This window comes from Garra rufa, chromosome 9, assembly GCF_049309525.1.
Source record: "Garra rufa chromosome 9, GarRuf1.0, whole genome shotgun sequence".
Lineage (NCBI taxonomy): Eukaryota > Metazoa > Chordata > Actinopteri > Cypriniformes > Cyprinidae > Garra > Garra rufa.
In genome coordinates, this window is record NC_133369.1 from 6,213,208 (window position 1) to 6,237,242 (window position 24,035).

Genomic DNA, 24,035 nt, shown 5'->3' on the forward strand with positions numbered 1-24,035 from the left:
CAGTAATCATGTTAATAACATGCAAGTAACATGCTAATCATGCTAGCAACATGCTAGCAACTTGCTAGTGACACGCTAGTCATGATAGCAAAATGCTAGCAAATTGCTAATCATGTTAACAACTTGTTAAAAAATGTAAGTAACTTGCTAATCATGTTAGTGACATGCTAATCATGTTAGCAACATGTTTAAAAAATGTTAGTAACATGCTAAACATACTAGTGACATGCTAATCATGTTAACAACATTTTAGCAACTTGCTAATCATGTTAACAACTTGATATAAAAACGCGAGTAACTTGTCAATCATGCTACCAACACGCTAGTGACAATGCTAGTCATGTTAGCAACATGCTAGTAACATTGGTAACACGTTAGTCATGGTAGAAACATAGTAGTAAAATGCTAATCATGCTTAAACCATATTAGTAACTTGTTAATTATGCTAGTAACATGTCAACAAAATGATAATCATGCTAGCAACATGGTAGTGAAATACTAGTTGTGCTGACAACATGTTAATGACACGCTAGTCATGTTAGCAACATTCTAGTAGAATGCTAATCATGCTAGTAAAACGCTAACCACATGCTAATCATGCTAGCAACATGCTAGTTGTGTTAAAACATGCTAATAATGCTAACAACAGGCTAGTTGTGCTAAAACATGCTATTAACATGCTAATAATGCTAACAACATGCTAGCAACTTGTGAATCATGCTAACAACATGTTAAAACATGCTAGTAATTTGCTAATCATGCTAAAACAACTAAGAACATACTAACAACTTGCTGTTTAAAACTTTTTTTTAACTTCGTAAACTTCTTTAAACTCTTCAGACTTTCTGGTCCAGCTTTCTCAAGCCAAATTAAAGTTTATCTTGACAAACTTTTTTTTATCTAGTTGTACTTGTAATGCACATTCATTTCTGTGGAGTTGGTTTTCTAATCGTCTGTTCAATTGTAGTTTTTTCTGCACTTTAAATGAGGAATCAGTGCAAACGTGAACACGGTCTAGGCGGATTATCCAGCCCTCATTTAATTAATGCAATTAAGCTTTGCTCTCCCCACATGCTGCTTATCTGCGGCTGTCAGAGCCCAAACTGTAAATTAATTAATTACCTCGATCTGCTTAGCTCTTGACAGCGATCTGAACTGAAGGATGAATATGCATTAGCATAACTGTCGTTTAACACAATAAAAATAAAATAAACTTTCCTTCTGTGCATCAGTGATGATATGAGAGGCGTTGTAGAAAGCACGGAGTAATTTTAATATATAAATAATATTATAAATATTATAAAAATAAAAAAGCTAAACTAATAAATAAATAAATAAGTTGTCCTTGCACATAACACCCAAAAAAGTGATCCACAAAAAAATAAAAATAAATAAAAAACAGGTAAAAACAAAAAAAAATTACATAATTAAAATAAAATAAGCAAACACATAAATAAATAAAAGTAATACATGTATTATTTAATATTAATATTTTAGCAATTTATAATCAAATAATCTGCAAGGTTGTCCTTGCATATAACACCTGAAAGAGCTGAAAAAAAGGTAAAAATAAAGAAATAAAATAATAAAAATAAAAAAAGCAAACTAATAAATAAGAACAAATAAATATATTATTAAAAATATTCTTTTTGCGAATAATAAATTGCAAGGATGTCCTTGCATATAACGCCAGAAAGAGCTATCCAAACAAAAGACAACAGGTAAGAAATACAATAAAATAATATAATAAAAATAAAACAAATATAGTAATAAATATTGATATTTTTGTTAACAAATTGAAACATTGGCCTTGCATTTAACACCGGAAAGAGCTCTTAAAAAAAAAGGAAATAAATAAGACAAAGTATTAAATAATAATAATATTATTATAATCAAAATAAAATAAGCAAAAAATAAATAAAACAAATAAATATATTAATCAATATTAATATTTTTGTTCTTAATAAACCCCAACACCTGAAAGAGCTTTAAAATAACAGGTAATTATTTTTATAATATAATTAAAATTAAAAAGAAAATTAATAAATAAAACAAATAAATATATAAAGAAATATTAATATTTTTGTTATTAATAAATTGCAAGGTTTTCCTTGCATGTAACACCTGAAAGACCCATCAAATAAATAACTAAATGTGATAAAAAATAAAATAACTAAATATAATAATAAATATATATGTTGTGCAAATAATAATTTGCAACATTGCCCTTGCATACAACACTTGAAAGAGCTATCACAAAAATGGTAAAAAATAAATAAAAATAATTATATATATAATTAAAATAAAATAAGCAAAAAAATAAATACAACAAATAAATATTAATATTTTTGCAATTAATAATCAAATAATTCGCAAGGTTGTCCTTGCATATAACACCTGAAAGAGCTGGAAAAAAAAATATATATATATATATATATTTTTGCGAATAATAAATTGCAAGGATGTCCTTGCATATAACAAGAGGTAATAAATACAATAAAATAATATAATAAAAATAAACAAATAAATACATACATGAATAAATATTGATATTTTTGTCATTAACAAATTGCAACATTGGCCTTGCATATAACACCTGAAAGAGCTATTAAAAAAAGAGAAAAAATATTAAATATTATTATTATAATTATTATTATAAAAATAAAATAAGAAAACTAATAAAACAAATATATTATAAAATGTTAATATTTTTGGTTGTCCTTGTATAACAACTAAAAGAGCTATCCAAACATAACACACAAAACACAAATAAGTGAATGTATTACTAAATAACAACAGACAAATATGATAAAAGACTCAAATATTAAATAAATATTTACATTTATTAATATTAAAAATCAGAATAAACAATTGATTTACAGTCAGATGATTTACAGTATTTGTGTGAGAAGAACAGAAGGCTGTGTGAGTTTCGGAGGCAGATGTTGTGAGCGATCATACAGCCCGCAGATCCATCTTGCTCGTTACGATAATAATGATTCCCACCACAAATCCCAAAAATCCCACCAGAATTCCGATCACAAGCACCGCCGTCTCAACCTCCTGAGAGTCTTCCGGCACATCCACCTCTGTGGGACACAAACAGCAGCACATCACCAACATTAAACAGCCATCCAAACATCTCAAATATTTAGCAAAAATGAATGGTAAAAAAATATATTAATAAAAAAAAAATCTTAAATCAACAACATGCATTCTAATATCCGTTTGCCACACAAATTATGTCTTTGTATTTTTACTGAATACTGATGAAGCAGTAATTAACATAAATAAACAAATGAATAGTAACATCTTTTATTAAATAGCATGTAAATATAAAGTCAACATGGGGGGCTTTTAATTGTACATTTTGGACTTTTTTGGCTATTTAAAAAATAAATCAATAAATACAATTAAATTAAAAAATGTAGAATAAAATTCAACATGCTTTTTGTTCTTATTGAGTTTTTTTTATTTGTACTTTTATTCTTTTGTTCCTAATGCTCAGAAATGTGCAAATAAAAATAATAATAATAATATTATGATTATTAATAATAATAATAATAATAATAATAATAATAATAATAATAAATATATAAATGATTTAATTCCTACATTTTGGTCTTATTTTTCTGTTTGAATAAAAAAAAAAAAATGCTTTTAGTTCTTATTGATGTTTTTTTTTTTTTGTTCCTGCTGTGCCGAAAATAAAAAAAGTATAAATACATAATTTAAATCCTACAATTTAGTCTTATTTTTTTGTTCGAATAAAAACAAAAAAATAATCAAATCAAATAATAAAAAGTATTAATATTAATATATATATATATATATATTATATATATAAGTATTAAATAATATAAAAAAAAATTAACTAAAATAACTAGTTGTTTTAACCTTTAGTTGTTATTGATGTAAAAGTCTTTTTACTTTAATTCTTTTCTTGCTGTGCAAAAAATAAATAAAATAAATAAATAATTTACTACATTTTGGACAATGTTTTCTGTTTGAATAAAATAAAATAAAATAAAACAAAACAAAATAATGAAAAGTATGAAATAATATAAATAATTCTTACTGATAAATTTTTTCATTTTATTTCGTTCCTGCTGTGCAAATAAACATAATAATAATCATAATAAATTATATAATAATCTTGGCCATCTTGAGGCATTTTCATTCTTTATTTAATCTTAATTTCTGTAAAAAAATAAACAGTAATTCTATTGCATTATACTGTTACATTTCTGTCAGTATAAAATACAACAATATAAAAAAAATTAAATAAAAAGTCATTTTTAACATGCTATTATTTCTTAATATGAAACTTTTGACTGATTCATTTTTTTTATGTTGCTAGAAAATATGATGAAAAAAACTCTCCTTGAAAAGTTTTTTCATTGGGCTGTCAAAGAAAAGGAAGCGTGTACTAACTGTGGAAAATTCTCACACACCACTGCATGTGGTTGGAAATCTTTCCCAAACGTCTGATATTCCCACAAAGGAGAACTTGCTCACCCCAAAACCTGGTGATGTCCTGCTCCAGTCCTCTGTGTCTGACGCTGCAGGTGTAAATGTCTCCGCGCTCAGGAAGGAAGTTCAGGTAGGAGAAGATGCGAAAGCTGAAGTCTGGGTTTGAGTAATACTGCGTCTGGCTGACGTCCTGCTCGCTCACCGGCTCTCCGTTCCTCGTCCAGGAGATAATCACCGGCGGCGGGTGAAAGTTGCTCACTGAGCAGATGAGGGTGTTTTTAACACCGAGCTTCACGTCGTTCTTGGCGTACAGCTGTGTGGACGGAGGAACTGTAGATAAGAAAAAATATTATATATTGTGTGTTTGATCAGCACAATCAGCACTGACACAACTAATGCTGCGAGTTTAGGGTTGGGACTATCTGTCTGACCGACCAATTATGCTTGACTGACTGGCGGAAAAAACTTATTCTGAAGGGACTAATCTTTTTCACACCAAAAAGAACACACATATACATATATGTGACCCTGGACCACAAAACCAGTCATAAGGTTAAATTTTACAAAACTGAGATGTATACAGCATATGGAAGCTCAATAAATCAGCTTTCTATTGATGTATGGTTTGTTAGGATAGGAAAATATATGGCCGAGATACATCTATTTGAAAATCTGGAATCTAAGGGTGCAAAAAAAAATCGAAATACTGAGAAAACCACCTTTAAAGTTCTCCAAATTAAGTTCTTAACAATGCATATTACTAATCAAAAATTACATTTTGATATATTTATAGTAGGAAATCTTCACGGAGCATAATCTTTACTTAATTTCCTAATGATTTTTGGCATAAAAGAAAAAATCAATCATTTTGACCCATACAAAGTATTTTTTGGATATTGCTACAAATATACCCCAGCGACTTAAGACTGGTTTTGTGGTCCAGGGTCACATATATGAATAGAAATTTGTCATGATTTTAAATGGCAACTGAGCAGTGTTATTTTAGTATTTATATACTATTATATAAACTGTCTTTTATTCCTATACTTTTATTTTGAAACAAGTTACTGTGCGTGCTTTTTTTTTTGTCATTAATAATAAAATAAAAGTCAAAAAAGCAAACAAATAAATGAAACAAATAAATATATAAGTTTTGATATTAATAAATTGCAAGGTTGTCTATGCATACAACACCTAAAAGAGCTATCCAAACAAAAACAATCCAAACATGTAAAATAAATAAATAAAATTATTTAAAAAATATGATTATAAAACAAAGCAAACAAATAAGATATAAAGGTTAAAACACAAACAAAGCAAATTTATTAATTTACATTAATAGTCAAATATGATAGACAGTACTATTATAAATATTACCATTTAAGGTTAATTTACTTCTATTTTATTTTTATTTTCCAGTTATTAATTTTACCTCAAATATATTTTTTATTAATGTAATGAGAATTTGAGAATTGTCATAAAAATATTAATAATGCAAAAAATTATCATAAAATGGGTCTTGATACATTTGAATTAGTTCTCATTTTTGCAATTTTAATTTTTTTATTTTTAATGCTGTTGTATGCTTTTGTCATTTTTTAATTCATTATTAATAATATTATTTAAATTTAATACATTTTTATTTTATTTTATTTCCACTTTGCATTAAAGTAATGAGAATTATAGGGCAAAATGTGCTTAACTGTCATGAAAATCAGTCATAAAATTAACTGGAAAAATAAATAAATAAATAAAATGTCATGAAATTAACAATTGAGCAGTGTTATTTTAATATCATTTAAATACTATTTAATACTATTATAAACTATTTATTACTATTATAATATTACTATTTAAGGTTAACTTATGTTTTAGTCTTAATTATTTCTTGTGTATTTAGTAATCTGAACTAATGTATATTTGTTTCATGAATGTAATACAAATTTCATAATTCTCATGAAAACATTCATAATGCAAAAAAAGGTCATAAAATAGTGTCATTTTAATTTTATTTATTTACATTTTTTTTGCAATTTCACTTCATTTTTAATGCTGTTGTATGCTTTGTCATATGCTATTTTTATTAAAGGTTTACTTCAGTTTTCATTTCCAGTTAACTAAAACATATTTTTGCATTCAAGTAATCAGAATTTTAAGGCAAACTGTCTTGTCATTAAAATCATCATCATAAAAGAACAGCTATAAACGTTTCATTTTCTTTTGATTTAGACTTAGAGGTTAAAAAAAATGCCTTCAACAGGTTTTGACAGGTTTCATTAATAAGAATATAAAATACAAAATATTATATATACTAACATATTTAATAATTCAGTTATGATCGCTTTTGTGAAGTATATAGAGTTTACCAATGGATTCGGGAGGATTTTTTTCTCCTGCGATGCACTTGGGAATATTGTAGAAGCAGGTGCCGATGGACAAATTCGCTTTAGAAGGCAGATTGCGGTCGAGGGTCCAGTCGCCTGCAAACTCCGGCAAACGCTGCTTTGGGGTGTTATTTAAGTAGTCAAAGTGCCAGAGCTCCTCACCGTCAAAATCCAGCTCAAAACCAGCGTCCATCATCTCTATATGGCAGTACGTCAACTGACGCATTAAATGCTTCACACCTGAGGGAGGAAAATCTTCTGTTTAACCATCAACACACAGGATAACAAACACAATGCCAACAGAAACAAACTCAAATTTCAGTCCAACAGGTTTAAAAAGTAGTTTTTAAGAAGGTAAAATCATTACCTTGAGCTCCTGACAAACTCCCCAAAACCTCAAATGTGCCAAACAGAAAGAACAAGTGCAACATTTCAAGGACAACAGCTGAATGCCACGAACAGGGCATTTACTGGTAATATTTACTTCCTCCTCCACAGCCATTATTTTGAACAATAGTTTCCTCATGCCTGGTAGAAACTAGAGCACTGAATTCCAGCAGCTAATCAGGTTTCACTTCTTTTGTGATGCATGAAGCCACTGTGTTTTTTCTGTAATAAGCATTGTGCTTTGAACAACAGGACCAATGATAATAGAAACAAATGGGGTCAGATTAACTTATAATATGCTCTGAACAAGATCTAATGTGAGTCAGTACATCAAATTACATTCTTACACTCTTTTACATGATGCAGTGCTAAACAATTTGTATCAAAATTTAATGGTTTTGTTGCAGTTGTTAATGAGGATTTTTTGAAAGGGTTATAATATATATATATATATATATATATATATATATATATATATATATAATATATAATATAAATTAAAGAATAAAGGAAAATATAATTGTAAATATATTTTTTATTATACATATAGGGAATGAGATATTTTGCAGATGAGTGTACATTAAAAAAATGATTTTATTGCAGTTGTTAATGATATTTTTTAAATATATATAATTGTTAATATATAGTTTTTAATTATAAAAAGAAAATGTAAATATTTTAAATTATTAATTAATTCCAATTATTACATCTCTTACACACACACACACACACACACACACACATATACATATATACACACACACACACACACACACACACACACATATATATATATATATATATATATATATATATATATACACACACACACACACACACACACACACACACATATATATATATATATATATATAATAAAGAAAATAATAAAATGCATTTTTTTAAATATAAAAACTGCAAGATGTCAACTTTTTTAAATTTCCCTCAAAGAAAAATATTATTAAAAATAAAAATTGAAGTCATACAGAAATAATAAAATGTAAATATGTATTTTTTATTACACAAATTCCAGATGAGTGTAAAAAACAAATCTGCAGGTGAGATGTTAATGTTTGTAATTAAATATGTAAATTACATACTTAAAATAAAAATGTAAGAAATTCTGAAAAAGATGTAAATTTGTGTACATTTCCAAAAAAATCTAATAAAAATGTAAATAATAAAGGAACAATAAATAAGTACATATTTAATTTTAAAAAATACTAAAAAATAAATAAATAATACACACACACACACACACACACACACAAAAATAATAATAATTATTATTTTTTTAAAGTAGAGCTGTAAAATCACAGTACTAATATTAATGGTCCTAGATTCATTTATAAACATTAAACTATCAAATTTGGCAGCATAGTTAACAGCTAAATTTGTTTTGTACGCTGCCACTGAGATCTTTTACAGCATAGATTTCCCCAAAAATTCCCCTCATGCTTTAATATTTTCTGAGGCTATGTGAACCTTCCCATCTTCTTTTAAGTCTTTGTGCTAAACCGAAAGCACTCGTGCAGTGTTTACAGGTTAACTTGTAAACTCCATTTAAACACCCACATCATTCAATCTAGCATATCCTGTTTTGCAAGACGCGTGAGCTGTACCAACCAAAACATAAATAAACTACGAAATAAAATACTGAAACACCACTCCACACCATTCACTTGTTGTATTTGTATTTCCATCCAAATAAAAACCAACGTATAATCCAGAGCGCATAAACTCTTAATTATACCGCAGATAAGGAATATTACGTCACAACGATCTGCCATGTGTCTTATATATTCAAAAAGAATCTTATAGAAAAGAGAGGAGTTCAAGCAATGCAAATAAATACAAACGAGAAAGCAGAAGCAAAAACATGGTATTACGGACTCTATATACACAGTCTATTGCTTAAATGTGACGCCTATAAACCAGATCTGTCAAGTTCACATTAAACTCAAACAGCTAAATCTAGCAGCTTTTATGAACGAATCCAGTCCATCTCCTCCAGTCCACTGAGGCGTTATGGCTGTTATTTTCAATCAATCTTATTACGAGATTAATGTATCGTCAATACAATTTCACAGATGCCTAATCAGCCAGATATAAGACAATTTGATATTGATTTGACCATTTAAGAAATAAAATGAAATTAATTTCTTATAGATCAAAATGAAAGCAGTTTCATTCACTCAGTCCGTGATGAACGCAAACCGCAAAGCCGTATGGAAAGCTACTGAACGACTCAGAATATACCATACGTACAAAATGTTTTCAAGCCAATGCGAACGCAAAATATTTCTTTCTCATATCTCCAATGAAGGTCCTTTAGAAACAAAGTCCTTTAGATGTAAGTTTTGGTTGCTCAATTAGATTTTAAAGCAATGCAAAAAGAAGCAAAAGATGTTTAAAGACTAAGTCAAACGGTCCAAATGGAGGCGAAACAAAACAACAAGCTTTTTTGTCAACTAAGAAAAGTAGTTACGATTACGCACTCAGAGCAGAGTTTCCCATTATGGGCATTTTGGTAAAAGTCTTCTTTATAAAAGAAAAAAAATCCTACATAGTATGTACATTATTTTACACTGAAGTAAACATAGTTTCTGGATTTGCCCTGAAGGAGGCACTGAAAACCATTTCTGTACAGCAGGCCGCAGCTTCTGTGTTTCCTGTGCCTTCCCAGACTCCTCTTCACCTGGAGTCAGAGTCACTGGTGTCAGATGAGGAGGAGGAGGAGGAGGATGAGGAGGAGTCTGAGCTGGAGCTGCTGGCGCTGAGACGTGACGCCATGGCGTGAGGCTCCGCGCCGAGAGGCTTCTCCGCTGGAAGATAAAAACAAAACCGGTTTTCAATCGTGAGGGAAACTGGTTTTGCGGGTGTAACCCAGCAGGGCTCAACAATGAGCTTTGATGTTGGCTTTGTTAGCCAAATTTTTACTTGAAATGCCAACAATTAAAAAGAAAGTGACCCAGAAATTAAAAATCATGCCATTTTTGCAACATATGTGTGAAAATGGAAGCAAAGTATATTTAAAAAACTAATAATAAAACAGGAAGTTTCTTTATTCTTTATAAACAAACACAAAATTATTCAGCTGTTGAGAACAAGAAGTTTCATAAAAGTTTTTTGTGATTATATTAATATGATAATAATAACAACTTATTATTATAATTACTACTACTACCACCACTAATAATAATAACAATAGTAGTAAAATATTACTATTGTAATAAACATTTTAAAACAGCAAAATACAAAAAAGTACAAAAAAATTATCATAATTTATTGTAATTTAATTACTATATTTTCAATCATTTGTACTATTTTCTATTACAATAATTAGTATTACTATTATTATTATTATTATTATTAATATAAATAATTTAATATTACTTTTGTAATAAACATTTGAAAATTATAAAATTTTAAAATGCAAAAACAATTTCTTGTAAATTATTAATGTACTATTACAATTATGACAATAATTTGAAAAATAATAATTATTATAATTATTACTACTATATTATTAGCTACTACTACTGCTAGAACCATTATTATAATTTATTTTAATTTAATTATTATTTATTTTTTCTATAATTTGTACTCTTTTCTGACAATAAGACAATAAGTATTTTTACTACTACTATTATTAGTATTATTAATAATGTAATTTTAATAAAAATATTACTCTTGTAATAAACATTTTAAAACATAAAAAGTACAAAAAACTATTATAATTTAATTACTACTATACTTTTACTATTTTAGGACAATATGACCATAATGATAATTATTATTATTACTAATAATAACAACATTACAACTACTGTTATTATAAATAATTTAATACAAATAAGAAATATCACTATTGTAATAAACATCGAAACCAACATAAAATATAAAAACGTACAAAAACCATTAAAATTCACTGTAATTTAATTTATAATTTGTACTATTTTCTATGACAATAATAATAATAATAAGACTACAATAATAAGTATCATTATTACTATCATTAATAATATAAAATAACCTGAATAAAAATAAGAAATTTTTAAATAATATAAAATATAAAAGTACAAAAACCATTATTATAATTTATTATAATTTAATTACTTCTATACTCTTACTATTTTAAGACAATATGACCATAACAATTACTATTATTATAATTATTAGTAATAACATAATTACCACCACCACTACTATAAGTATTGTTGTTATTATTATAATAAAGATTTATTTAATATAACATACAGTTTAATAAAAATAAGAAATATTACTATTTTGATAAACATTTTAAAATATAAAATATAAAAAGTACAAAAACCATGATTATAATTTATTATAAATTACTATAATATTTTCTATATTTTTCATTTTTCATACATTATTTTGTATTTTACAATTTAAATATTAATTGTAGAAAAGTAAATTGCTTTTTCATTAATAACAAATAAACCATTAAACTAAATAATATTACTACTGTGATACGTTTTTAAAGTAAATTTTATTGTTATTACCACTAATATTTTCTATAATAATTTGTTTCACTTTTTTGTACTACAACTGAATTAAAAAAAAAAAAAAATTTAGTAAAAATAAATAAATAAAGTAAATAATAATAATACATTTGATTAACAATACAGCTGTAGCATCCAATACTAAAATGTATGGCTTCATGGCTTAGTTTCTTCATTTTCAAATTTGAAACCCTCAAGCTTTATTTTGTTGGAAAATCGCAGAGAGCTCTTAAAGCCTTTTCTTTTGTTGACAACAGCTGGTTTATAAGCACTTCTCATTACAAGGGAAGATGGTTGGCAAATGCTACATTCCCAAATTGCAAGTTTGTGTGGAGTGGCATTAATTGTGAACCAAGCTACTCTTAACGGCTGAAAACACTATAATCACTAAGCCATAATCATGACAATTTGGCTTTATTTTGATTAATCATGCCGCCCCAAGTATCTGTTAAATCGCATTTTGTGGCATGTCCTTGCGTTTTTTCCTTCCTATGTGTTTGTCTTGTCCAGGGGCGGCTGGCCCATGGTGGGCGATAGTGCATCGCCCTCCTTGAGCCACACGAAAAAAGAGAGGAGAAAAAGACTCTTATTTTGCTAGTCCTAGTCTGCATATTACTGTACAATCAACAGCCTGAATGTCACTTTCCAACCTAAAACCCCGCCCCCTTGGGGCGATCTCAGTCAGATTGAAAATCGCCCCAGCCGGTCTCATAGAGTTATATTGTGAGATTTTTTTTTTCAAATTTTGAACCCTACAATGCATTTCAATAGGCATCGGGAGGGCTCGCCCCAACGTGATTTCGTAATACGCACTGATGCGTGCTCGAAGATGTACAGCACGCAAGCGTAGCGAGACGTCTGAATGCATCGGCCATGCTTTCAATGGAGAGGGAACTTGTCAGGAACATGCCTGATTTTAATGAGAGGGTAATTGATCACTTTGCCTGCTTAAAAGAGAAGCGAGCAAAATTTCAATACAAGTGATGTGTGTTATTAAATGGTGAATTGTTTATGTTATCACGGCCGTAGCCAGCTATGAGGTCACCGAGGTCCGGACCTCGGTCATTTTTTATATTCAAAAATAAAATGTCAAGCTCTTCGAATGATTATTTAGCCGTTTAAACCACCTCATATCACATGAGTGTTTGCTGCGAGAAGCTAGCGCAGTGAAAGGGGCTTGAGAACGCGTTGAGTGAGAGCGCGGGTGCAGCGGCCTCCGTTTGTTGCCAGATCCACCTATTATACGTGTTTTTTGACTCGTTTGTCCAATTTAGTGTGACACTTTGGGACGTTTATAAAGTGGAAAGTTGAACGTTAGTTTTATGTCAGTGTCATTATTCTAACGTTATTTTTATAACTTGTTATAAAATAAAAATTCCCTCAGCTAAAAAAAACGAACTTTCCATGTAAAACATTATACTGAATAAAAAATCTTTCACAATCATCTACATGTCAGTCTATTTTGAAGTTTAGGCTATATGTAGTGCATTTGTGGGTGTTATTATAGCACAATTCTTAACACCTCACAAATTTTCAAACCCTGGTTACAGCCTTGTATGTTATATGTTGTATTCTCCAAATGTTGAATTTTAAATAGTTGTATTGATTGCATATTGGCAGCCAAATTTATACTGAATATGTTCTGGAAAGATTTGATTAATTACAGTTTTAATATGAGAAATAAAAAGTCTTTAATTGTAAAGCAGTATGGCTTTTTTTTTTTTTACTCTTAGAGGGCAAACTAGTTGATGACAATGTGTCTCTTGATGGCCATGGTGGAAGTGTTTCAGTGTATTTGAGACCATTGCGATAAATTTAATATAGCTATTCAAAATACTGTACAGTTTGTACAATTCATGCCTGATGTTGCCATCTAGGAACAGGGAAACCAAATCAAACAATGCAATGTAATGCTGTAAAGTTGGCTATCTGAATTTTATCATAATTTTACCCATTAAAGCGGTTATCTTTGCCAAAATCGGAACAGTTGCCCCCCCAGAGATATTTGTCAGGAGCCGCCACTGGTCTTGTCTGGTGTCGTGTTTTTCACCTGTGCTCTCTGTTGTTGACTGCTTGTTCGACATCAGCTCTATACTAACAAACTAAACTGACCTCATAAAGGCAACACTGACCTGAACCTCGATTACAACAGCCTCGGGCCATCAGACTGGACTTAATGTTGAGTTGTGGACAGCAAGGCATAAACAAGACATAAGAGTGCTGCTACCTTTGGGTTTCTGGGGTTTCTTGGCAGAGTTCAGCTGTCCGCTCACATCCTGTAATCTCCTCTCCAGCTCTCTCTTCTTTTCCAGAGCTAGCTCCTCTCGGCTCTGTCCACCTCCTCCCTTCTTCACCACTGCAAACAGACAGATCTAGATTACATTTGATGTGTTACACATCAAATAATTCAAGCTAAAACATATTTAATATTTTCTGAGGCTATGTGAACCTTCCCATCTTCTTTTAAGTCTTTGTGCTAAACCGAAAGCAGTCAATCAATATAGATTTTTTTGTTGATAGTTGATATTTTAGAGAACAGAGTTGCCACTTACCAACACAAAGCCAATATATGATATCAAATTATTTAATTTAGAGATAAATAAAATGTAAATTAAATGTATATTTATTTTACATAATATTTGCTAAATTGGAAATAAATAATTTAAGGATCAATTATATTAAAAAAAATCTATTATTATTATTATAAAAATATAATAAAAATAATTTAAACTAAAGATTACAAAGCCAATATATGAGATACCAAAATATTTAATTTAAAGGTAAAGTAAAAACATAAATTAAATGTATATTTAACATATTTGCTAAATTAGACACATTCTTTTTTTTATAAATTATTTTAAAATAAAAAATATATAATAATAATTAAATAAATAAATCACTTAAACTGAAGATTACAACAGCAATATATACAATAGCAAAATATTTAATTTAAAGATAAAGTAAAATCAGATTAAATGTATATTTATTTTACATAATATTTGCTAAATTAAAAAAAACAATCTGAAGATGAATTAGATGAATATATATATATATATATATATATATATATATATATTAGTGGTGGGCCGTTATCGGCGTTAACGTGCTGCGTTAACGTGAGACTCTTATCGGGCGATAAAAAAAATATCGCCGTTAATCTATTCTCAAAGTTGGGTTGGGAGCTGAGTCTAAAAAACGCAAGCTGTGATGACTTTCACCTTGATATTTTAGCGCGGATGACGTATACCTAGTCGAATTGCACTGTAGGGGGCGAGAACGAGTCTTCAACTTCTGTCAAATTACCACATCAAATGAGAGGCGCAAACATGGATGCAGCTATGAAGCCGCTTCAGGGCAGGTGCGTTGCTAGACCCTTTTTACTGGGGCACGTGAATTATAATTTACTTTGATAATCCCGAAATAAAGACATTAAACTATATGCAACAACTAAATTGACGCTTCTAAAAGCAACGCAGTTTAACCCAAGACTATGCACGCAGTTATCCATGCCGGTGCGCGTCTGTGCAGCACGCGCACGTCGTGCAGCCTTTTGCGCAGAAGTACTTGGTTACACAAGTTTGTATAGGTAATTATGTTGTAAATGCAATTGTCAAGCAGTTTGTGATGCATTTTGGAAACAGGAGATGAGCGCCTGATCTAATGCGCGCCACCTGGCCCGTTCTCGAAGACTTACTTTTAGTCATTATTTGGGTAGCACACATATTCTGAATGCCTTCTGCAGAATTCAAATTAGCCATTTTAATCTAGATTAATCTAGATTAATTCCAAGATTTAATCTAGATTAATCTAGATTAAAAAAATTAATCTATGCCCACCCCTAATATATATATATATATATATATATATATATATATATATACACACACACACACACACACACATATATATATATATATATATATATATATATATATATACACACACACACACACACACACACACACACACACACATATATATACACACATATACATATATATATATATATATATATATATATATATATATATATATATATATATATACACATATACACACACACACACACACACACACACACACACACACACATATATACTCATATATATATATATATAAAAAAAATCACAAATAAATCATTTAAACTGAAGATTACAAAGCCCATATATACACAACAACAAAATATTTTATTTACATTTCGGCCGAAAGATTTTTATCACCGAAACAACACGGCCGAAACAGTATGTTGACGCAAACAGAAACCGCAGCCTGCATGTGCTTGTCTGAAGCAACACGTCTGCGGTGTGGATTTATTTCAGTTTATCTGAGAAAGACCCACTGATAGCGATTTGCAAAACTCGTAATGCCGAAATTTCAAGAGGGGGTATGTCTGCAGTCGTGCGGGCAGCCAGTGATGAGAGCAGAGATCGAGACAGATGTAGCTTTCAGTGAGTGAAAAACAATGGCTTTATGTTGATGTTACGTCACAATATTTTAAAGGTATGTATTTTCTATATACTGTATTTTTATACATATTTATGTTTTAAACCATGGAGATGAGCCAATGGATATCACACAAGCAACGTGAAAACTGCGCAATATGTTAAAGTGAAAGTAAAAACTGACAGTGCTTTCAGCATCCGATGTGCATTCTCTCAGAGACAATAAGATGCGATTATAGACGTTTTTCCTGAACACGGAAGTAAGTCCGACTCTTAACTGAAAGAATGCTTTGCATTTCCGGTCTGCATTGTTTCTAGTCAAATTAGGGTATATTCCGAGCTAATAAACTAATGTTAAACCTATTCAAATGTTTTTAAAAAGCACATGGCTTCATAGCGCCATCACTTGGCAATGTCGCAATGACCGTCATTTGTCAGTGCCTCACTTTAATGAGTGTGTTGATGACACGAAGCAGCGGACGTTAGCTACATTAAAAAGGCTATCCATTGAATAAATATGAGCGCTGCACGTTTCAAAATCATTTGTTGCGCTGCTTTGTGTACTACCAGTCTGATAGCGTAAAATATATGTATATGTAGTTTAAGTAATATAATACGATTGATAATAATCGTTTAAATTAATATAATTGATTTATTCTTTGAAACTTTAATATTAATTTATGCAATTGCAATGCCTTGATTTTAGTAAGATTAGTACACAGTCATAGCCATAAATGCAATGGTACTAATAATTGGCATAATTCTTTCGGTGTTTCGGGTTTCGGCCTTGGTTTCCTCTTTTTCGGTTTCGGCCAAGAATTTTCATTTCGGCGCATCCCTAATATATTTTAAAAAAACATCATTAAAAAAACGTGTGTAAAAATGTTATAAGGAATAAAAATAAAACATTTTCATACTGATTATATTATGGCAAAATATCATAAAGCTTACTAAAAGGATGTATAAATGGACAATTTATAAAAATGAACTGTGCACAATACGACCAAAGACATTTCTCAAAGTACATAAATAAAGGATAAGTTAAATGAAAATAAAAACTTGATCCTGGAAAAAAAAAAAGAATTTATTAATTTATTTATTTATTTAACAGACCACTGACAAACAGTTTTTTTTTTTTTTTACAGCAAGCTGGCAACCAATCGCAAATTCATATGAAATATGCAAGAGACATTAACTGAATTTTTTTTTTTTTTTTTTTGCTGATTCTCAGCCTTACTCATAGCTAACAAGCATTAAATCTCAGCTCACCGAAGGGTTTGCGGGGCTTCTTGCGCAGGCAGGTCATAACATATCGCTCGAGTTCACGCAGCGTGGACGGCTTCAGCGTTTCAAAATCGATTTCGATCTCCTCTGGGTTGGTGTCACGCAGCGAGGGCTCCCGCGACTGGATGATGTGCACCACACGCCCCAGTTTCTCCCCAGGCAGCTTGTTGATGTCCAGGCTGAGCTGCCGCTTGTCGTCGTAACTCATGGGAAGGCCGTCCTCTTCCTCCTCAGAGTCGTAGTGTGGCAAAGAGACGACAGCAGGAGCTGTGAACCGAGATGAGGATGATTTCTTTGCGCTCCTGTCAGAGTAAATAAAACAAAAGAGAATTGTAATACTGAACAGAGAGAGGGCAAAACTGTTGGTTAAAGATCTGGGATGGTAACTTAAGATTTGTTGCTTCACATTTTACTTTTGTTTACAGTTTAGATCTTAAACTAAATGCTATGGTTCTTTAACATCAGTCTACTGTTATTGGTTTTTATTCATTTAACAACTTACTAACCAAACTGGTTAGAAATGGTGTAGATAACTGGTTGCTCATAACTTTATTTATTTTTTTTTTTTTTGTTGCAATAAATGGTACTTTAAAAATTAAAAAAATAAATGTTTCAGACAATGATACATGTATTAAAGTTGAATGCATTAAAGAATGTATTTTAATTAAAAATAATTATTTACTATTAAATAAAATATTTTTAATTACATTTCAGATTTATTTCAATATATATTATTTATATATTTTATACTTATATATATTTAAATATTATATATTTTCACTCTCAGGCCTCATGTTTATCAATAACAAAAAATAAAATTAAAAAATATAAATTAATATAAATTAAATTATACAATTTATATAAACTTAAATATTTTTAAATTATATTTTACTTTTTTTTTAAATCGCTCTCAGCTTGACTAGGCTGATATTAGAAGCAAATAACATCAGGCTAAATAAATAAGAATATGCGAAATATTAAAATGAGCAATAATAATAATTATAAAAAAAATATTTACAGACGTATAAAAAATAGTTTAGACCAGTGCTGTTTTAGTATTGTTTATATACTATTATAGTACTAATGTACAAGAATATATTTTGAATAAGCTTTTATATTTTCAGTTTTAATTTTAGGTTTAGTAATTTAGTTATAATTTTTGTAATTTATTTTGAAATATGTCTAAATAGCTTTAAATTATTTTAGTTTCTATTTGAATAATTTTATTACTTTACCATCAACTTATTTATCTCAGTTAGCTGCCTTGGCAACATTTCTAATTTTCTATAATTTTTTTTTATTTAATGTTTATTTTTTTATTGTATTTCAGAGTTTAGTTAGCATATTTTTATTTTTATTTTTTTAGTCTTAATTAAGTAACAACACTAGTTTGGACAAACTATTCAGGCAGAATAATTAAATTCCCATCCACATTAGCTATATTTTATACTTATATATATTTAAATATTATATATTCTCACTCTCAGGCCTCATGTTTATCAATAACAAAAAACAAAATTAAAAAAATATAAATGAATATGAATTAAATTATAAAATGTATATAAAATTAAATATTTTTAAATTATATTTTACTTTTTTTTTTTAATCACTCTCAGCTTGACTAGGCTGATATTTGAAGCAAATAACATCAGGCTAAATAAATGAAAATATGCGAAATATTAAAATGGTAACATTTCTAATTTTCTATAATTTTTTTTATTTAATGTTTGTTTTGTATTGTATTTTTATTGAGTTTAGTTAGCATATTTTTTATTTATTTTTTAGTCTTAATTAAGTAACAACACTAGTTTGGACAAACTATTCAGGCAGAATAATTAAATTCCCATCCACATTAGCTACTCCACTCTCAATAAGAACAAGTAAAATGAAAAATACGAACTTGTTCTTGCTGCTTTTCTTCGCAGGGCCTTTCTTGCTCTGTGCAGATGAGAGTGAAGCTCGGCTGGATTTGCTTTTAGGCAGTTTGGCAGGTTTGTCCCGCTCATCACTCATCAAACTTCGACTTCCTCTGCGTTTCTCTGGCTTCTTTTTCTTCTTCTTGTCCTTCTTTTTTTCTCGTTTCCTTTTGGGTTTGACAATTGGGCCGGAGGAGAGAGCTGCCAGCTGCTCATGTACTGCTCTGAGCTAAAACACAGACATACATCTCATGTTAAAAGATCAAAGTCTCTATAGTTATTAAAAGGATGTATGTATGAATGAATGAAACAATCACACAAGAGAATGCATGAAGTAGAGTGTAACAGGAAGGCTTGTGTACCTGAGTACACACCTGGTCCTGCAGTTGGGCCAGGCGTTGAGCTCTCTCCTCTTCGCTGTCAGAGCTCGGGCTGCTGTCGCTGCTCGGCTCACTATCGCTGCTTGGCTCGCTCTCTGATGAGGAGGAAGAAGAGGATGAAGAGGAGGAAGAGGACGATGAAGAGGAGGAGTGGTGCATTCCCAGCATGCTCATGTTCCGTCCCAGTGGTAAAGGAGACAATTCCTCCTCTTCCGAAACCTCGTCAGGCATCTTTGCGAAGCGAAACTCAAACACGTCCTGTGGAAAGAGAAAGGGAAGAATGTTAAGAATGTTACATTTGTAGAATGGCAATCCTACCAATTTTAACCAAAAAAAGCAAGTTTTTAGGAAATTCAAAATATTTCTGTTACAATAATAAAAAAATTTAATTATCCATGTTGAAATTTTCTTTTAGTAATATATTACTAAAAGAAAATTTCAACATGGATAATTAAATTTTTTTTGTTATTTTTATTGATTTTTTTATATTTCACAGATTTTTTTTTGGCTGATATTATTTGCTTCAGTAGTCAAGTTGAGAGCGATTTAAAATAAGCATTTAAAAAAATAATAATTAAATTTATATTTAATTAAAATATATTTTTTGTATACATTTTTTATTATTATTTTTAAATTATTATTTAATTTTAATTTAGTTATATATACTAAAAGAAAATTTCAACATGGATAATTAAAATTTTTTATTATTGTAACAGAAATATTTAGAATTTCCTAAAAACTTGCTTTTTTTGATTAAAATTGGTAGGATTGCCATTCTACAAATCTCATCAGTAATATTCTCCAATAATAATAAATATAATAATAATAAAACATATATACAAAAATTATATTTTAATTAAATATAAATTTATTTATTTTTTTAAATACTTATTTTAAATCGCTCTCAACTTGACTACTGAAGCAAATAATATCAGCCAAAAAAAAAAGAAAAAAGAATCTGTGAAATATAAAAAAAAAAATTATTTTCTCAGGCTTTATCTTTATTATTGTCGGCCTTAATTTTCTGCAAAAAAATAAAAATAATAATAAAACAAAAAAATTACAATTAATTAAAATGCATAAAACTTTAATTATAAAATTAATATAAAATTAAACATTTAAAAAATATTAGACTACAACGGAAATAAAAATGAATTTAAATTAAATATAAAATCAATATAAAATTAAACACATTTAAATGATATTTAAAATATTTTAAATCACTCTCAGCTCATCTAGGCTGAAGCAAATAATATCAGGCTAAATAAGTAAATAAAAATATGCACAATATTAAAATGGGCAATTAATTATGAATGATATCATCTAAATAAAATATTTTTTGATATCCAATCAAATTTAAAAAAAAAAGAAAAAGGAAACTAATATTTAACATACTAAAATTAGTAACACCAATACTAAGCATCTTTATATCAGTGCATCTTTAAATAAAACAGCAGAGGCAGCTGAGTTTATGAACCTGCAGTTTTCGTGCCATTGCGACCACATCGTGATCAGGTGGGTTGTACTTGTAGCAGTTGGAGAACATGAGTCTAACATCAGCACTGAACTGCTGGGCATCTCTGTACTCACGCTCATCCATCTTCCTCTAAAAAAAAAAAAACAGTGAAGCATTGCATTACATCACCTCATATGGCTTTAATGCTACCAGGACTTTTACAAAGCCAAAAATCTGCAGTGAAAGCATGTAGGAAAGGAAGCGGCAAGGGGTTTGTGTTTCTAATGAAAGGCTAACAAGTAATTCAATCATAAAAATGTCAAATTAAAATAAATAATTTTAAAATAATCAACATAATACACTTACTAAAAAAGAAGATATATTTTATGTTTACCTGCACGCCATATGTCAGAGAACTGTGAACATTCAAATGTAATAATTATTAAAACATTTATTTTAAAATCTCAGGTGTACTTAAAAGGGTCATTAATTACGATTTCACTTTTTTTAATTTCAGTTAGTGTGTGAAGTTGCTGTTAAAGCATAAACATCTGCAAATTTTACGATGCTCAAAGTTCAATGCAAAGGGAAATATTGTCTTTTTCAGAATTGCTGATTGACCACCCCTTTAAAGTAAATATATTTGGTGAAAGAGATTCAGATGCCAACATTTAAGAATGTTTGCAAATAAGAAATAACGAGAATTTGTGCATTTTAATGCGTCAAATAAAAATGAATTTGTTCATGCAATGTTGAAACACTTCTTAAAGAAGACACTGCAGGCAAAAACAGTTTTTCATGCACATGTCAAGTTTGAGATTTTGGGCTTTTTTTGTTTTTTTATGAAGTGTTTTTTTTTTTCCAGACTAGTGGAAAGAAAACATCCAAAAGACACGGTTAAGTGTTTCTTTATAGATTTCTTTTACAATACATATTTTTTAAAAGCTGTTTTCTCAAAATTAGCTTTTTCTCCTACACTGAGCCATAAATCTCCACTTCAGCAGCACTCATACACACCAAACTTTACATTTTTATTCCTATCTATATCCTGAAGGTTTTTACAGAGGGATTTGTTTATATATAATTTTCTTGATTATATACATTTTATTTCCCAAACAATTGCGAAAATATATTGTTTTCTGTCTGTTCTAAGTATTTTCTGAACAAAATTCCCTCTGTAAAACATCTGACTCTAATATGTAAAAAAAAAATTTAACTGCTGCTGTGTGGGTTTCCGCCAAAATAAATGTCAACATTCATAAATGTATAGCAGTTAGTACTGCAATTTTACTGTTGTTCTGTAAAATAAAATAAAAAAGACGACAAAATCGTGGTACATTTATTTGTACATTAAAAAGCACATGCCTGATTCAAAAAGGGGGTCTTAAAAATGGCGAAAGAATATTATATATAACTTTATCATTTTAAGTTCAATTGTGCTTTGTTGGTAGGCTGTAATGTCTACTAGAATGTTAAAAATGTTCAGTGTTAAATAAATATTTTTAAATTGATTTTTTTCTTTGCAAAGCAAGACAAAACTGTAAAAAGCAAATATTGGCTATTTAATTTATGCAATGGTGAAAAAACTGGCAAAATACATGGGGGGAAAAACACGGAAAAATGTGTTCGGCTTTTGGCCCAGTGTGTAATTTTGTTCGACTTCGACCAAGAATTTTCATTTCGGTGCATCCCTAGCAAATAACTATTAGTTAATTTTCTTTACCCTATTCACCTGCAGTGTCTCGCCTTAAACCTGAAATGATTTTTGTAAATCCATTGGTCAAATGCTGTGTCGCCACCTGAGTAAAAAAACTGGACTTTCTGAGTGTATATAAGCGGTAGATTATTTTAGAAAGAAAATTTAAAAAATAAAAAAGAGGAATTAGAGAGAATCAATAAATGATGAATAATTTATTGCTATTGTGTGAATAATATGTAATCATGTAATCCAAAGAAAAGTAACTGTAATCTGATTATGATTATTTTAAAATGTAATTTACTCCAATTACAAGTACTTCATTTTTGGAATCTGATTATGTAATCTAGATTACATGTAATCCGTTACTACCCAGCTCTGCAAGTCACCTTGATGGTGCTGAGGTCCATGGGGTGTTTGATGATATCGTGGTAGTCGTGCAGGCCCAGCGTTGACGCGTCCACGGGTTTGTAGAAGGGCCAGGCGTACGCCGCGTGTTTTTTGGACAGCAGTTCTTTAAGGACGCCGCTGCAGTATCGAAGCTGCTTGCTTAGTTTCCCCCGCCGCGAAGGCTGATGAGGCCGTATTGAGTCGGGCAGGTCCTTACGTGGAGGTTTGATTGGACGACGGGACAGCGGTCGCCCTAAGACGGGCTGGAGGTGGGTGGGGTCGTTCACGCCCATGCCTTGTGAACAGTCTACGGGTATGGAGGAGAGCGAGTGGGGCATCTCTCCGACTGATCCGTGACCTTTCCCCATGCCTCCCATCCGAGCAGCTGCGGTCATGGGGAAGCCGAGCGTAGTGGGAGTGGTGGTGTCGGCTTTACGCTTCACACCCTTCTTCTGCGGAGAGAACAGAGACATAAGGCTCTCATTTTGTGCTAGTAATAAATACATTTTCAACTGAACCTACCAGCAGCTAAAAATGATAGAAAGTAACAGCAGAAGGCAACATGTTTTGTGAGTAATCAATTAAATTGTAATCTGTTCCTCAAACATTTCTCTTGAAAAGCTTTGGAAGAATTGGAATATAGCATACAAGTAGCATGGAGTAGCACCTGTGGAGTTTTGGTTCCTTGCCGCTGTGGCCTC

At 29.9% G+C, this 24,035-nt stretch overlaps 2 protein-coding genes across 3 annotated transcripts in view; both read right to left on the reverse strand.

Annotated features, from left to right (window-relative positions):
- Positions 1 to 2,826: 2,826 nt before the first annotated feature.
- On the reverse strand, positions 2,827 to 7,517 carry LOC141342672 (HLA class II histocompatibility antigen, DO alpha chain-like). The gene is made up of 3 exons (XM_073847171.1): positions 6,840 to 7,517; positions 4,519 to 4,803; positions 2,827 to 3,089 (listed from the first exon to the last, which is right to left on the reverse strand). Exons 1-3 carry the CDS (start codon positions 7,081 to 7,083, stop codon positions 2,956 to 2,958), a joined length of 663 nt encoding a protein of 220 aa, XP_073703272.1. The 5' UTR covers positions 7,084 to 7,517; the 3' UTR covers positions 2,827 to 2,955.
- A 981-nt stretch (positions 7,518 to 8,498) lies between these two features.
- Positions 8,499 to 24,035, reverse strand: part of brd2b (bromodomain containing 2b) — a 29,338-nt gene continuing 13,801 nt past the window's right edge. For both annotated transcript variants that reach the window (XM_073847170.1, XM_073847169.1), the window contains exons 6-12: positions 23,334 to 23,786; positions 21,270 to 21,398; positions 19,775 to 20,050; positions 19,397 to 19,641; positions 17,482 to 17,798; positions 13,998 to 14,126; positions 8,499 to 10,069 (exon numbers count right to left, since the gene is read on the reverse strand). In XM_073847170.1, coding sequence (XP_073703271.1) covers positions 9,939 to 10,069; positions 13,998 to 14,126; positions 17,482 to 17,798; positions 19,397 to 19,641; positions 19,775 to 20,050; positions 21,270 to 21,398; positions 23,334 to 23,786 — 1,680 coding nt within the window. In that variant the 3' untranslated portion in view covers positions 8,499 to 9,938. The remainder of the gene's footprint in view (positions 10,070 to 13,997; positions 14,127 to 17,481; positions 17,799 to 19,396; positions 19,642 to 19,774; positions 20,051 to 21,269; positions 21,399 to 23,333; positions 23,787 to 24,035) is intronic.

Bases quoted from the DNA above. Each gene is read 5' to 3' on its own strand.
- LOC141342672 (XM_073847171.1), bottom strand. From the start codon at position 7,083: ATGCGTCAGTTGACGTACTGCCATATAGAGATGATGGACGCTGGTTTT. The intron at 4,804-6,839 runs GTAAACTCTATA...TCTTATCTACAG, and splicing joins AAATCCTCCCGAATCCATTG to TTCCTCCGTCCACACAGCTG. The intron at 3,090-4,518 runs GTGAGCAAGTTC...TGTGTCCCACAG, and splicing joins GGACATCACCAGGTTTTGGG to AGGTGGATGTGCCGGAAGAC.